This window comes from Felis catus, chromosome A1, assembly GCF_018350175.1.
Source record: "Felis catus isolate Fca126 chromosome A1, F.catus_Fca126_mat1.0, whole genome shotgun sequence".
In the NCBI taxonomy this organism is placed as follows: Eukaryota; Metazoa; Chordata; class Mammalia; order Carnivora; family Felidae; genus Felis; species Felis catus.
In genome coordinates this window covers 4192889-4210151 of record NC_058368.1, presented here as the reverse complement: position 1 = coordinate 4210151, position 17263 = coordinate 4192889, and the positions used below count along the sequence as shown (strand labels likewise).

General features: G+C 45.5%; 1 protein-coding gene across 7 annotated transcripts in view; it reads right to left on the bottom strand.

The window, feature by feature from the left end:
* Positions 1-15960, bottom strand: part of TNFRSF19 (TNF receptor superfamily member 19) — a 93588-nt gene extending 77628 nt beyond the window's left edge. For 2 of the 7 annotated variants that reach the window (XM_006927167.5, XM_023249941.2), the window contains exon 1: positions 5651-5954. In XM_006927167.5, coding sequence (XP_006927229.3) covers positions 5651-5689 — 39 coding nt within the window. In that variant the 5' untranslated portion in view covers positions 5690-5954. Of the gene's footprint in view, positions 1-5650; positions 5955-6475; positions 6711-15283 lie in introns of those variants that run through there. The other 5 variants (XM_019819279.3, XM_019819241.3, XM_023249934.2 and 2 more) reach the window with 5 other exon arrangements.
* Between the last annotated feature and the right edge of the window lie 1303 nt (positions 15961-17263).

Here is a 17263-nt window from a genome sequence, read left to right as displayed (position 1 = left end):
CTGTTGTCGATGACGTTATTATTGGAGGCCATATGATCCAATGCGTGTGACAGTTCTTGAAGACTGTAACCTGTTAGACAGGCAGGCGACATTATTCAGATGGCCACAGTCCGGTGGCTGGTGATGCTTTAGATCTCTAGACCCACAGGTCTGCAGAAAACATTCAAACACTAAGAATCAATTCCAAGTCTGCACTAAGCACTTATATGTTGAGGGTTGCGGTAAGGCTTTACGAAAAGTATAATTTTTTCCCTTACTCCCACACTGTAAAGTAGTTATTTATTCCCACCCGATACGAGAGAAGACCAGGGGTCAAGGACACGTGATAGAAAGGTGAAAACCGAATCGAGTTCACGCCTGGTAACTCCAAAGCGAGGCTCACGGCCACCCTGCCAGGTCGACTCAGGGTTAGATCATCATACGCCGTGGCACCCAATGGTCATTTGGCACAGTAGGAGTGCCTGAGCAAAACTGATCAACAAAAGCAAAACTATATAACCAAATAACACATGTAACGATGTATTCATTTATTCAGCACGCTTTGATTAAACGGTTATTAGGTGCTTGAAAGGAGGCAGTATCAAGTTGGGGCAGGACAGTACAAAGGTGCACTTTGAGGAAGCTCATAGCTTAGCAGGGGCGGGGACATCTCCTAAGCACCCTTTAGTCTAGCCTGGCAAAGGGCTGTTTGGAAACAAACAATTTAGCTGGTAGGGTGTTATAAGTGTGACTTTGCACTTCCTGGAATAAAGCGAAATACCTTGTGAAATGCTTCGGCGTTCATAAAAAGAAGGAAAACGTAACGAAATAACAAGTGTTCAAAGAATGATATTTAAAATAAAAATAAGGCAATAAAAAGGTATTTACTGAAACGGCTTTTAGCTTCTGAGCATTCGGGGTCTGGCCCAGACAGAAAACGACTTCAGTGTTCTGCTTATTTGGAGATGACTTATCAGCCACGAGACATACAAGTGACCGGGATCATGGGTTTTCACAGTTTGCCGAAACGATCCAGACCAGATAGCGCCTACTAACCACCTAGCCACCATTCTCGCAAAACGTGTGCAGAGAAGCTGGCTATCGCTAAGCGACGAGGAAAAGCCTAATGACGCCTGGTTTACTGTATTCGAGGAGTCTGGCCCTTCTGCCCCACCGGCTGCGTCAACAGCACCCAACAGAGCGGCAGCGCTGGGAGACGCAGGCAAGCAGAACAAAGGCGCAGGCGCCTCAGGGGCAGAGCTGGCAGACGTCGTGCTCAGCGGCACAGAAAGGGGCTGCTTATCAAGTCAAGCTGCTCGGCCTGCTCATTCGAACGGAGGGCAACTCACACGATATGTCCTAGCTGGCCAGCCGCTAACGGGGGCAGATCCAAGGGGCGCGGCAACGCACACGCCCTCTGCTTCCTTGTGCAGATCACGGAAACCTACGCTGCTGTGTCCTCAGGCCAAGAAACCAGGCCCCCAGCAGCTGTTCACAGGAGCCCGCTAGAGAGGAGCAGTTATGGGCGCCACCTCCCATCGGCCGGGCAGACCACTGGATCCCAAACCACGGCAGCCGTCTCCACCTGCAGTTGGCTCAGGGACCGCCCAGCCCTCTTTTGTCTTGGGTCCTTCCTACGTGTACTGTGACTCTATCTGCCACGCCTGGCCCACAATCTGTCAAAGTTCTTCTGGGCTCTCCCTGAATCTGGGATGACACCTCTCCTTCGTGCTTCCCCGGCACCGCCCCTGCACCCTGGGGTCCTCTCCACCCCGCAGCATAATTACCCGGTTGGTCCACTCTCTTTGCAGCCCGATGCTACTGCATCTGGCCAGCAGCATTGTTTTCTACAGTCACGGTGGTTCTCATTTTGTTTCTTTAATGTTTGTTTATTTTTTGAGAGACAGAGAGAGAGACAGAGTGTGAGCAGGGGAGGGGCAGAGAGAGAGAGAGAGAGAGAGAGACACGGAATCCCAAGCAGGCTCCAGGCTCCGAGCTGTCAGCACAGAGCCCAACGCGGGGCTCAAGCCCACCAGCTGTGAGATCATGACCCGAGCCAAAGTCAGACCCTTAACTGACTGAGCCATCCAGGCGCCCCTAATTTTTTAAAATAAGTTTCCAATATCAAAAATAAAGAATTCTCTCGAAAAACTAGAAAATCTAGCAACCATGAGTCCCACATCAAGGCAGCACGAGCGAGAGCTGAGCTATCAGTTGTCCCTTACACAGAAGAACATATACGTCCTAGCGCCCCAGTCTCCACCACTCCCTAATGCACACTGAGAACCCTCCCTTCACTTCAGCACCAACCAACCCACTTGAGTTTACCACCAATTATGATTTGAGGACTTAATGGCAAGATTAACTGATTTCGCTGTAGAACTCTAACCCAAAATATGTGCCCAGTACACATTGAATGAATGGAGAAATTCACTAATTAGCTATAACATTTTAGCTCTTATGATTGTTATAAGGACTAAAACAATATGTGTTGAAAATATGTGCAGCTGTAACTTGAGATTGAAATATAAATTGCTTTGGTAGAACACGATTCAGTTCAGGACCCCACTTCTTGAATATCGTGCTATCATATTAACAAAGATCACTAACGAAGAATCTGGTATTTATTTTTCTAATTTTAACAATCCATTAACTCTCTCTGAGAATGACCTTTATTTTTTGTCTTACAAATGACCAGAACGCACGCATTTCAGAGTAATTCGAATAACCTGGATATTTTTTCCAGAATAAATTAATTTTAGTTTTTTATCCTTTTACGGTTATTTGATTTATTATCCAACATACAGTGCCCGCAATAGGTAACAGTTTTCATCTCATAAAACTGTATTACCATTATGTAATAAGGCTACATTCAACTCATACGTTTTTCCAATATGCAATAAACTGAAATATTTTTTTAAAAAATCAACATTAAAGTAAACTGGCAGGCTTACAATTTATAAAAATCAGCTTTGAAATAAAGCCAGTGCTATGCATACGGCCTTTTTAATGGTGGACCATAGTCATAAATGGCTTAGAAATAAGGTCAGTCCCAGATGCTGAGAGAATAAAAACTAGTTAGCAATGTAGGGTACGGCTATTTCCAAGCAGGACAGTGACCCCGGCCTCTGGCCTCCTCCCACCTTAGCCCTCCATTTCCTTACGTTCTGAAAATCATTCTTCCTACATCATACAGTGGGCAGCCTCTTTGTAGCCTAGGAAGCCTCACAAAGGCATGCGGTAATAAGGATATACATATTGTTGTTGGCTGGGAAATGAGAAAGATTTCCCTTTTTCAGATCATGAAATAGTTTCTACTAAAAACTCCACAAGCTTTACAACGTTCTGTTGCCAAACACAATACCTTCAATTCCCCCAAAGTTCAAAAACATTAGGGGCCACTCACTGTCAAGGCTTCTACAATAATTTTTTCTTTTCTTTTTTTTTTTTTAAGAACTTAACCCAGGACAGGGTTTTTGAAGATGAATTCTTTTGGTTTCTCTGAGTTGTGGACTCGCTCATCTTTGCCTTAGGAAAATCACGGTCAGGGTTCTCGAGAAATGTGGCATACTGTAACTAGGGCACCTCCCCCCACCTCACCGCAATTCATAAATGTTTTTCTGTCTCAAAACGCAAATAGAACAACGGTAGCATGAAGGAGTGTGGGGGCCTCAAAGGCCGACACGGCGTATCTTCAGAGAACTGCGCATAGCCATTTCTAAAACACAGCTGTTTCAATTTTTATTTTAGAAGTCTGGATCGGTTCCAAAACTTCTCTTTGAAACATTCAAAGGTTCTTTTCCAGTATAAGTGGCGTCCATTCTTTTAGATCTCCTCGTGTTAAACCCATCCAAGCCCACTGAAGAGGGGCTCCGTAATATTTAATCTCCAGATACACAAGTTCCTTTGTTTTATCTAATTGCTGATGGGTGCCTGTTCTCTTTGTAAAGCCCAGGTTTTAAAACCTCAGTTTGAAAGGCACATATTCTGTGATGTGTGGACTGAAAGATAGCCCGATACTGTTTAAACATCTTACTTTTAAATGTAAACATTTTAGGTGGATGAAATACAATGAATGAACTCACTGCTCAACGTAAATCACGAAAAGAAACTGTGTTCACACTGCTTTACTGTTGTTTCTTCAGTTAGAAAGTTACTCTAAAAAGGCTATGAACGTTTCATAATAATCAGCTGCCATGAGACAAATGTACTTCACTGTGGAACCGCTCCCGGCTCTTATCACATAAGCAGCTGTCTATTTATTTGGAGTGTACATTTATTCAAGGTGGGTATTCTTATTCAACCTGTCATCAACAGAGATAGGGGATGTTGGCCTTTCCCCGAATTTTAAATGCTTGACTTTAAATATTGACTCGGCAGATTTGAAAGGACTTGCTTTCTTCATATGTTCACGGTGCCTGCAGCTTTTTTGTGTTTTAGTAATTTCTGGATGATGGAAGGGATCACAGGGGATTGGGCTAAGCTTGGAGATTTAAATACACGAGAAAGGAGAATCAAATTCTCTTCGTGGGTGTTAGCTGAATATTTCACTCATGTTTCGAAAACTCCCAACATGCCCTCGATTCACGTATTAAGAGCTGTAACCAGTAAATTAAATTAACATATCAAGGACAACACGTGACCCTCACATGTCTCCATTTTTCCGTTCATATGTTGTGTGCAGGTAGGTACAAAGGAAATCCAGTGATTACCTGAAGTAAAGACATTTCATTTACTTTTCTTTTTTCTTTTCAAAAGCTTATATTAGGAGTGTTCCTTACTCAATTTTCCGGATAGGAAAGGTACTTTAAGACTGCAATTTCAAGTGCATAAACGTCTTCACATGTCCTTAACTTCAAATTCAAGATGCAGCCTAGACTCCCAGTCAAAAGACACTCTCGTCAAGGATGGTAACTTCCATCAATGTCCCAGAAAATACTAACACAATATCTCAAAGTCAGCACTTACTGTGGAACAAAAATTCTCAAGTCAATAAAGTCATGTGGCCTTGGTAAGAGGGTAGATGTTATGGCATTTCAGAGATCAAAAAATAAAGAACTTACAGAGCTATGCATTGATGTCAAGGTATTATTTTCGCAATGAAATGCATTTCTAGGTTTTGTATTATTTTCAGGACAACTCGATAAATATCACTCAAGATAAATTCTTTTTAAGCACCCACATCTCTGTGAATGATGATTAATGCGGAACACGTTCTTCTTCCACAGTGGGACTCCATTCTCACCCCCTTCAAGTTGCCAATCTTTAACTCAGAGACTAAGCAGCGCTTTGCAATAAAATATTTGTAAACTACACGAAAGCAGCACTGGCGAAAATGCCCGAGGTGAAACTGCACAACAGAAAACATACTGAGCAAATCCTGAACTAATGCAACATAATCCTCCCTTTTGCAGAGCAGTACCGGATCATGAAATAACAGCATATTAAAATCTTCCGTTTGCATAAGTCATGTTTAACAATAACTGTTTCCTGTTTATGTGAAGAAACTGTCTTCTAGTAAAGGAAAACCGTCAATGGAGTAGAAAACTACACCTGCATAAATATTTTGAGTTATTTCAGCTAAAGAAATACGGCATGAGGCTTATGGTCGTGTTTGCAGATCGAGTCCTTTGGTGAAAATGCAAAAAAAAAAAAAAAAAAAAAGACTCACATGGATTCCTCCCACGTCCGATGAACAGTTTGCTACCATCAAAACGGATCACTGAACGCCGAGCCTCCCAAACTTCATCTCCGAGAGTTGATCAGTAAATTTCTCTGGGACGCAACCCAGACGAGGGCCGCGAGCATTGACCCTCCTCACTCATCTACGACCTGCTCTGCCCATCACCGTCCTGACAGATGGTCCGAGGTCTGCGAGATTCCGCTTCCACGGAATTTGTTTACGGAGGACTCGTAAGGGCCGCGAGTGCCCTCTGCCCCGCCCCACGGCGGCGGGGCGGGCGGGCCAGGCCCGCGCCCGCTTCCCCCGAGCAGCGCCGCGTCCACGCAGGGGCGCCGCGTCCACGCAGGGGCGCCGCGCGGCTGCGAGGTGCCCGGGGCACACGCTGCAGCGCCACCTTTCCGTGCCGGGCTTCAGCCTCCCGCAGGTTCATCTACACGCGCGCACACGTCTGCCTCACAAGCCGTTTCCCATTTCCAAGATCCCTGGATGTTAGGACCCAGTCCCGCCGCTCCCACCGCCGGCGGAGACCCGGAGGCGTTCGCTTTCCCGCGTCCCCCTCGCGGCCGCGACCAAAGCTCCGGCATCTGCAGAGCGTCCTCCCTCCTCCCCTGGCTGTCACCCCGCCCGGGGGTCACCTTCGCCCGGCTCGGTCCGCCCGCCCCCCTCTGCTGCGCGGGAGCAGCCCTCGCCGGCGACCCTCGCCTCAGGCAGCCGCCTCCTCCCCGCTGCCGAGCCTCGGGGACCCACCCGGGGCGGGGGCGGGGGCGCGGGCGAGGGACCTCCGCGCGGCCCCCGGCGGAGCCGGGCACCTACCTTCCCAGTGACCCGGGAGGCTTCGCCGGCCGCCGCTCCCCGTCGCGCCCTGCAGGTCCAGGCGGGCTTGCGGCCAAAGGGGCGCGCGGAAAGGGCCGGGTGCAGGGTACCGGGCGCGCAGGCGGGTCTGGGGGGGTCCTCTTCGCGCGCGAGCCGGACGCTTCCCTGCGCCGCGGGCTGCGCGCTCTCCGGTAGCCCGGCAACGGCAGCCGCCTCCCGGGCCCCGCCCACCCAGGGCCGGCCCCGCCCACCCAGGGCCGGCCCCGCCCACCCAGGGCCGGCCCCGCCCACCCAGGGCCGGCCCCGCCCACCCAGGGCCGGCCCCGCCCACCCAGGGCCGGCCCCGCCCACCCAGGGCCCCTCCCGTCCCCTCGCCCCGCCTCCGGCCCTGGGCCGCCCCAGCTGTGCTCAACCCCGGCTCCCCTCCCACTGCCGAGCCGAGGTCAGAGGCGCAGAAGGCTTGACCCCTGAGGCTGCGGGAGCTGGCGAATGCGTCCCGCAGGCTAAGGGGCCGGGGGTGGGGGAGGTGGGGGGAGAGCGGGGCCCCGAGACCAGCAAAAGCTTGGCTGTGTGAGGGGAACTGCCTTTGGCGAAGGGAGAGAGCCGCCGTTTGTACTCTAGACGTATTTTCTCAGGACCTTTCCCTTGCCTGGTCGCATTCTACCCAGCACCTGCTTCTGCGTAGCAGGAAACACCCCTCCCCCCCCTCAGAAAACGATGTGGCACGTTTGCTCTGGTCGATCAAAATCATGATGACCTGGCTCGTCAATAATCGTCTCATTCATTCACTGATACATTTTTCCAGCAGATACTCACCCAAGGCGCCCCCTCCCCCACCTTGGCCAGAAACCTCTAAGGATCAGTTAACGAGGTGAATCCTTGTACCTACGCTTGGGTCCCCCTCCTCCAAGCCAGCACTAGCCCAATCCAACCGTTAAGGTCGCTCCATAACCTGGAAGCCGCTGGCCATGTGGGGGAGCACAGAGTGCTGGCTCCACACCTTAACAAAGTATTTTGTGGAAGGTGTTGAAACTTATGCACTTGAGTTTATGCACTTATCAAACGGAGCTAACGGTGCCCGGTTTGCAAATTTGTTGGAAGGAGTAAAAGAATGAGGTACCTAAAAAATACTTTTTCGGCAGTAGAATGCCATAGAAATGTAAGCAGCTATTGTTTCATCTGGCCAGCGGGTAAATAAAAGGGGAAATTTCCTTCAAACACATGACTTTGTGTGTTCATGACTTTGGTAAAAAGAGGCATCCACCGCTTGTCTGTTGGTTTTGTTTTCCTGACACAACGACACCACTCTTTGGATGGAACCAGAGCCTGTGTTTCTTTACGATACCTTAAAGCCCATAGTAGCCCCTCGATAAATGTTTGTTGATGAATAAATGAATGAGTTGTTCTAGTTAATTTCTGATAGTACATCTTGAGGCCTTGAGCACACCATAGTGCTAGGCCAGGTGCTTGTGAAAAGTACATTCAAAAGCATTCCCAAGGGTCACACCTCAAGATGACCTACTTCAAATCTAACCCAGTCTGAATACAGACCCCAACATCAACTTTGTAAATAACTTACAAATGATATGCACCATCTTATTTGAACGTCACGGCAAGACTTCCATCCTTAGATGGAGAAGTGGTTTCACACCATCCACAGTGAGGTCAATTTGCTCTTTGATGAAAAGGGGGGGGGGACGGTTCGGCTTTGCAGCCATTCATTCCTTCCAGCACAAACCACTCTCTGTGAGAGGAGTTCTGATACGTGCAGCTTTCTGCATCTTCCTAAACGTCCCCGGGCTCGGGCAGCCCTAGCCTAGCATCATGTGCTGCTTCTCAGGGAAGTTTCATGCAGAGCAGTCTGCCGCATTTATCGGGAGATAGGAAGAGAGCCTCGCAGCCCATCTGTGCCGTCGCCTGGCGCAACTACACGACTGCACTCCTGTGCGTGTTATACCGAAGTCACCTGTTTGATTGCGCTCCTTTCCCTACCTGGACTTGAATCACCTGGAGGGCACGTGTTACTTCCTTAACGTCCCCGGGTCTGGCACCTAGAGCACTCAGCGTCTTGGTGAGGCTGAATTGTTGCCTCTTCCTTTGTGAGGTCTCACACAGTCACCCTTTCTTCCTCTAAAAAGAGGAAGGGAAAACCCTTTGTCCCACTAACTCCACCAAGGTACAGGCCCTCCCCACCTTGCCCCGGGATATTGCCGCAGTCAACCTTTCTCTCCGCTGGTCTGTCCAGCGAGCGGTCTGCTTCCTCCCGCCTTTCATCACTGGCAGTGTCTAATTAAAAGGTTTACGAGAGGCTCCTCATTGTTAAGACCGGCTTTCCGGCTCCTTAAATTAGCATTCAAAGATTGCCGTGTTTGGGGCTCTGCCCACATTTTCAGCCTTATCTTTCTCTCCTCTAGACCACACACTTTCTGTTCTGGCCAAACTGGTCGGCTCGCCTTGCCTCAAATGTGCCCCGAACTTCCCCTTCTCTTCCTCTTAATACTCACCGATTCCCCTTTACTGCTCTGACTCCTCACTTACACCTGACTTGTATCTCAGAACCAGCTGGAAAGCCACAGCTCTCACGAGTCTATCCAAGATTCGTGGGCTTCCTACAATGATAGCACTTGCATCCAAGTGGGACTTACTTAGCTTTCTGCCTTAAGGAGTTAAAAATGCTTACAGAGAAGGGGTGTATTTTGTTCAAACTTGTATCTCTGATAATATCAAACATCCAAGCAAATGTTCAATAAATGTTTTCTCCGTGGAATTTAATCTGCCAACTTGAGAACTACCTCTGTGACTTCAGCTAAAAGCTCTTTTGTTCTCTGGCCTCCTTTTGTACTTGGAGACAGTAAGACATTATTTAGCCCATTAGTTCTTGCGTCATTTCATGTGTGTATGATTGATCTGCCCGGTTAGCCTATTAGTTCACTATAGAGAGAGACATTATTTTTGACATGCATCGGCCTTGGCATCCGATTATCTGGTCTTGGATGCCAACTTGCCATCCACTATTGCATATCCTGGGAAAAGGAACTTAGCCTCCTTAAATTTCCTTTTTTTTTTTCTCATCTGTAAAATTTGTCTCATCGGTGGTTGCTCAATAAAACAAGGCATTTAAAGCACTCAGCTCCATGCCTGACACAGAGTAAATGCTCACTAAGTGGCAGCCATTATTACGATGGCAGGATATCTATTGTAGGGCATCCAAAGCCTAGCAGCAGTAAATAAATGATAATTGAAATGATATTGGACAGTGGGGGCAAAGAGTACTGGAATTCTGCACTCTAGCTATTGCACGCATCTTATCCTTAAAGAAGAGGCTGGTTAAGTTCAGTAAATACTGCCCACTTTACCACACTCATTCAGATGCTGGAAGACAAGAAGCTATTCCCTGCCCCGCCCCCCCCCCCCTTAAACTAGTGAAGTAACAAACTTTAAAAAAAAAATTAGTTTTAGTGACCAGCCAGCTCACTAAAAGCAAAGTTCAAGGAAAATTGTTTGACTTCCTAGTAATTTCTAGTGTAGATCACTAGTCCTTGGGAAAAGGCAACAGGATGCAGGCCACATGAAGGTACTGAATTTTGTCTGCCAGTGGAATTTAATTTACAGTGCCTGGCACATAGTAGGTACTCATTAACATTTGTTGAATGAGTTAACAAGTGGGAGTGACGATCTCAAAGATGAATAAAGTTTGTCAAATATAGTTAAGAAAATGAGGGAAAAAATAACCAAGATGCAGCTACTTAAGTAACTCGCAACACCCATTGCCGCCAATCCCGGATGACGAGTGCCGGGTTGGGGCCAGACATGCTGTGACTTGCTCAAGGTCACACACCAAGTTCATAATAAAGCTGGAGTCAGAACCCAGGCCCCCTGAGTCTTAACATAATGTTCACCATACCACTACATGAGCCAATATACGTGCAAAGGCCAACGAGGTTATTTAGAGCAAAGCTGTTATGAGTGAATAGCAGCTGCAGTGATCTTTGTGAATTTATGGCATCCCCCGTTGGCTAGACTTGTCATGTGTTTAATGAGAAAAGAAATGGCCCTGGGCCCTCCTCCTCTCTTTCCTGATAAATATGGCAGTCTCCTCCGCATGTGGCTGAATGAAAGACCGGGCTTGCTGGGAACAGCCCAAGAATGGGGACATTTAGCAGGATGCAGAAAGCTGTACTTATCAGCACGCCTCTCGCAGAGGGTGGTTTATGCTGGAAGGAATGGTTTGATAAAGTTGCTGGAAAGCCCCACCCGCCCATCTCACCTCTCCCTCCCTTTTTTCATCAAAGAGCAAACTGAACTCACCCTGGATGCTGTGAAACCACCTGTCAGTCTAAGGATGGGAGACTTGGTAACTTCTCAGTGGTGATTCCAGCCAGTGGGTGGGTTTGAGGAACAATTCAGGGGCCGACACTGAATGGCGAGTGACAGAAGAGGGGAAATGAAGCACCGCCACCAGGGAGCCTCCCCTGCCCTCCTTTTCAGGGCCCGTTTTCTAAATTGGGCTGACAAAATGATAAAGCATCATCCTCTCAAGGGGGCACCAAATTATTAATTTCTCCAGGGCGACTTGGACTGTCTCTGCCATCACAGAGAAGAGAGTCTGACCAAGCAGGTGGCAGATGTCTGAGTCCTGTCTAGTGAAGCAGAGGAAGAATGGTTTATGTCTTGAGATCCTTTATAGCTATGGATTCTAGGCTAACTGATGGAAAGCTCTATCAAAAATTTCTAATAGCTCTTATAAAATATATCAAAAGAGGGGCGCCTGGGTGGCTCAGTCGGTTGAGCATCCGACTTCGGCTCAGGTCGTGATCTCATGGTCTGTGAGTTCAAGCCCCGCGTCGGGCTCTGTGCTGACAGCTCAGAGCCTGGAGCCTGCTTCAGATTCTGTGTCTCCCTCTCTCTCTTCCCCTCCCCTGCTCACGCTCTGTCTCTCTCTGTCTCAAAAATAAATAAAAACATTTAAAAATAAAATAAAATAAAATATATCAAAAGAAAGTAAACTACAGAACCTGTTTTTTGGGCAAAATCAAGTTGGCTCTATATAATTCTTGTGATGGAAACAATTAACGGTCTAGCCCTAGAACAAAAGAACCCAGGGTCTGAAATCAGATACGCTCAAGTGCTGCCACTTAATTATCCTTGTGATCTCGCACATGTTGTCTATGAGTCTCTCTGAGACTCACTCTCCTCATCTGTACCACGAAGGAGACAATTATAAATTTAAATGAGAGAGTGTTTGAAAAAACACTGTGAGAGTGCCTGGCACACAAGTCCTCAATATGTATCAGTGCATTAATTAATAATTAGTGAATTAAGAAATATTAGTGACTGTTATGGAATAATAATCTGTAAAGTTTTATATGAAAACTTTAGGAGGATGAGAAGACTTGGGGATGGCTATTTGGCCTTAAGAGCAGTATCTACGTTCAAGCTTTATAGTCAATCAATAAGTTTAATTTATTCGCAAGAAATGTTTCTTTCTCGAGGGAAAAAAGGAACAGAAAGAGTTAAAGAAAACTTGTTCAAGGATTCTTAATGTAATCAAATGTGGCATGGAACACAGATCATGTACAAGCCATATGAAATTTGCAAAGTAAAATCTCACAAAAATCCCACAGGGAATCTCCCTCAATGAATAACGACATTTCATTCACTATTAAACTTTTCAGGGACATCTTCTCGGAAAATATGAATTCCTGGAAAACACATAAAGATTTACTTATATGATGCCCAACTTGTATATGCACACATACACAGGCAGACTCACACAAATATATAGAATTGCACATTGCGCTGAGACTTCGACTTTTGGTAAAAATTATTTTAGGGGCACCTGGGGGGCTTAGGAGGTTACATGTCTGACTCTTGATTTCGCTCAGGTCGTGATCTCACGGTGGTGAGATTGAGCCCTGCGTCAGGCTCTTTGCTGGGCATGGAGATTCTCTCTCTTAAGATGCTCTCTCTCCCTGTCCCTCTGCCCCTCCCCTGCCTGAGTGTGCGCTCTCTCGCTCTCTCTCTCTCAAAAAAAAAAAAAAAAAATCATCTTAAACGTTATGGTCCAGCATGTGTTCAGACTGCTTAGAAATACAGAAGCAGGGGCGCCTGGGTGGCTCAGTCGGTTAAGCGTCCGACTTCGGCTCAGGTCATGATCTCGCGGTCCCTGAGTTCGAGCCCTGCATCGGGCTCTGTGCTGACAGCTCGGAGCCCTGGAGCCTGTTTCAGATTCTGTGTCTCCCTCTCTCTGACCCTCCCCTGTTCATGCTCTGTCTCTCCCTGTCTCAAAAATAAATAAAAAAAAAAGTTAAAAAAAAATACAGAAGCAAAAGGAACAGGTAGAACATAACCAGACTAATCCAGCTAACTGACATCTATTGAGGAAACAAAAATATATACTCCATTAGGAAGTGGCTATCTTACTCTTTATCTTTCAGACTAACATTGTTCTCTGTTCAGCTACATAGTGCATTGAATTTGTTGTGCAGTTGTTAGAAAATAGACGATGCGTGGTGAAATAGAGAGAACACTGGATTAGGACTTGAAAAACCAGCCATGTGACCTTGGTTAGGAGAGTCAAGTTAACTTTTCTCTAATCTCAGTCTGCTCCTCTGCAAAATGGCTATAAAAATTCCACCGGCTTATTTCACAACGAGATAGTCAACTCCCTCATTTAACACAGGAGAAAAACAAGTAGTGAAGTGACTCTCTTAAGGTCACATAGCGAATCAGGACCCGAAAAGTCTTTTGAAGACTTGGTCCTTCTACAGTAACAACGCTGCCATTGAAGCGATAGATAGGAGAGTGCTTTGAAAAAAATGCGATACAAGGGTGTCGTTCATGGAAGTATTATGGATCAGGGCTACTTAAGTCACGATTGAGATCATCATGTGGCAATTAATTAAGAAATGCCATACCTGCAGCTCAGCGATAGCCATCTTCCTTTTAAAATCAAATACAATCTGTTTCATTTCTCAACCAGGACCCAAGAAGTAAACAATTAACTGAATTAATGCAGACACTGAAGTGGATTTTCAAGGACTTGACTTGCCCAAGCTAGTTTTCTACAAAGCCGAAATTAATCAGATAATTGCTGATTCTCCCTTTTGTTTAGTGCTGAGGAGTGTTTGTATCTGTTAAAATGAACCTAGTAGCAGAATAAGCAATCATTTAAGAAATTTTATAAATCCCAAATGTAAACCAAATGATCAAGTTCCTCGGCGTGTTATTTCTTCAGGCATCTTCTCCACTGGTTACTTTAAAAGCTTAATTTTCTTTATTGGAATGTGAACATGAATACTGCTTTTGTAATTTAAAGAGGATTTTTTTCAGCAAACAATTGAAAGAATCGACCTAAACTGATACCCCAGGATATTTTGAACTGGCTTTGTTACACTGTCAGCAGAACAAAAATTTAAATGCCTCTCCTGGCGTCGTGACTAAAAAACAACAGTTAAATCTCTTAGATTAAATTCTTACCGACACATCTCTAAAATATAGTCAGCTTAGTATGGTTTTAAATAATATCCTCTTAACAGTTATCACAGTTTTAAAATTAAACAAACAGTGCTAATTACCCTCCTTCTAATATCTGGAGGAAAGTTTAGAAAGTAATTAAATTAATTGGCTCTGAAAAATTAATTACATATGAAATGAGGCTCATTAGACCTTTCCTGTTTCATCAGAATTTCAAACTAAAGGACAACTAATCTTATCACTTATAATTTCTTTGTGGTTCAGCTAGCATAAAATATGCCATTGTGATGATAATTATTTTACCCAAATAAAGACTAGAACACTAAAGTGAACTAATGTGAACACAGACTCTTTTGCACTGTATTAAAATCTTGCCTCTCCATGTAAAGAGTTCTCTGTGTGTGTGCGAGTTGTGCGTGTGTGTGTGTGTGTGTGTGTGATCAGTGAACTGACAAAAAACAACAGTTAACTTTCAAATTTGGCACCCACTGCAAGATATGTTTTGGGTTTGCCAAGTGGAGTATAAACCAAAGTGAGAATTTGACTAAAACCTGTGTGGAGCATGGCAACTGTTGATTACTCAGATAGTTTTCATAAACAGTTGGCAACTTTTAACTGGCAACAGCTGTCACTATAAATTTAAAGTAAATGTTAATTTAGGAATACCAACGGCGGGAACGTTTCTGTAAACAAGGCTTGTGCTATTTCCAAAGGTTACAGAAAATCACTAGAGAGTTTTTTAGACAAAACTTGGCACAGCTTTACCCTCTCTGGTTTAAAAGTCCTTCATTTTTACACCCAAAAGGCTTTAATCGTACTTGAATGCCTTTTCAGTGATTCCCTTGAGGATGCAAACTGCATAAGGAAATGTAGTTGATGGGTTTACGTCTTGGAGGTGAGAGAATAAATAAACTAAGGAACAGTCTTGCCAAAGGTGCAGTATACTCTTTTAGGTAAGAAAATAAGGAAAGCCTTGGGGCGTCTAGCAAAGTTCTTCGGCCTGTTTACTAAATAAAGTAACCTGTAAACACTCAACGCAATTACAGCTTACAGATCTCAGGCTCCGAAGGCGGGTTGTATGCTAAAGTTAGCGCTCTGTTTTCTCCTGTTTGAACAACTCATTTCCAAGTGCAGTTTGCACGACCCATTGCCAACCCTTTTGTATCACCTCTAAAAACGGCATGGAGAATCATAGTTACTCTGATACACCCAGGAAACACAATGTGGTATTCAAGCAGAGAAATGCCCGCTTTTAATTGACTGAAGCCGTCGTTTCCTTAGAGCACACAGGAAAAGTGAAGTGAAAGCTACGACAAAACATAAAATTTGTACCTGCAAACGTGCTGAACTCTTTCCAGGACTCACCCTTTCGGCAACTCAGTTTCTCCGTGGCAGCATTTCTGTGCCAAGTGCTGCTACCTTCCCAAAAATGTATGTCAGCACAAGCCCGGACGAAACTTCAAATCCAGGAAAATAAAATTAACCATGCAGATCAAAGGCAGACGAGCAGGGAGATGAAATGCCGTAATCTGATCGGCGATCAGTTGCAGAACATCAAAGGCAGGGCTAAGTTTATATATATGCATGGATATCAAGAAAGTTCCCTTTCCGCAGGTAGTTGCCCTCCCCTCCTCGTCCACAAATTCTTTTGTTTCACACGGATCACGTTGTTTTCCTCTCTCTCTCTCTCTTTTCTTCCCCCTTCCCCTTTGCAACCAGGCGATACCCGTGGCTCTCCTAAGCTTGAGCTGAGTGGCTGGATCCGTAGCCTTTTCGGTTCCCAAGCCGTGTTGTGGATTGTGTGTTGGAGGCTTTGCCTACTGCCAGCGGGTTCTGCTTGATCCCTTTCATCTCGCTGAACTGCAGATCCCATGACATCATTCAGCGCCGTGGGACTGGTAGGAGAGCTATAATTCAGCCTGTGGGGGAGCACAGCTCCGGAGAAGCCAGAGTCTGCTTGATTTCCAATCACGTTAGGCTAGTGTGCCTCACGCAGCACAGTTTCTGTTATCTGTTTCCTAGTTGGGAAGGACAGCGATTGCGGGAGTGTGATAAGATCCCTGATCCATCTGGGTTCCAAAGGACTGCCTTTAATTGCCTCTTCGTTGATAAGAATCACAATTTTTTCACAAAGCCTGGGTGTCAGATATTCAGAGTAGTTAAATAGCACTCTAAGACCATTCCAGACAACACCCAGGGGGCTCTGCTGCTAGGAGAGGGGAACATTTTAAAAATGTCGTCTTCGTCTGAAGCGTGACCCATCTTTAAAGACTTAAAGCAAACTGTCTTTTCCTGGAAACTTAAATTAGTAGAGGTTGAACACCAGCGAAACGGTGGTGTTTCAATTAAAGTAATTACTCCGCGGATAACCAGCAATTAATCACTGGCTAAATATGTACCACTCTCTCCCTTAAGCCTGAGGGCAGAGACTTACTCTTGGTCTTTATCGGGGATTCTGAAAACTATATTTTAAAACAACATGTAGTTCTTAGTTTTTATTTTATTTTTTTAACGTTTATTTATTTTTGAGACAGGGGGAGACAGTACATGAACGGCGGAGGGTCAGAGAGGGAGACACAAAATCTGAAACAGGCTCCAGGCTCCGAGCTGTCAGCACAGAGCCCGCCACGGGGCTCGAACTCACGGACCGCGAGTTCATGACCTGAGCCGAAGTCGGATGCTTAACCGACTGAGCCACCCAGGCGCCCCTGTAGTTCTTAGATAGGTGTAATTCAGTAACACCTGTTGAGCATTTTTTAAATTCACAAAAGAAAAGGACTCGGTAGAGGAAAGCCGTTGCCCCGTGCTAACCCCAAAGCTATCTGTGCCTTCGGGATTGTTTCTCCTAAATGCATAGTTTGCACTTGTAACTCACAAAAAATCACCACGTTGGTCTCATTCTCCGTAATTTAAAATGAGACCTGTTGCACATTATTTAGAGTTCTCTTAACAATCGGTTCTTGACAATGGCCGATTCGATACAACAAGATGATTTTATTTTTAGTGTTTATCAAAACAGATGATCATCAGAAATTTTGTCTTCATCACAATCCGGGGTACAGACCACTCTTTCATGGAATGAAGGAAAATGTTCTATTTTCTAAGGGAAATTTGCCAACTTTTAGAAGGTCAGGTGAAAACATTTTTGCAAACCTGAGAACACAGTAGAATCTAATCATTCTTTATGTAACTTCTCTCCCTAATTTGTTTCATCTAATTTTTCCTGAAAGTGTACTTTATAGTGGGTTCTGTGAATCTCGAACGAAATTTAATAGCAAAACATTGGCTTGAACAGCTACTGAGCTCAGTATA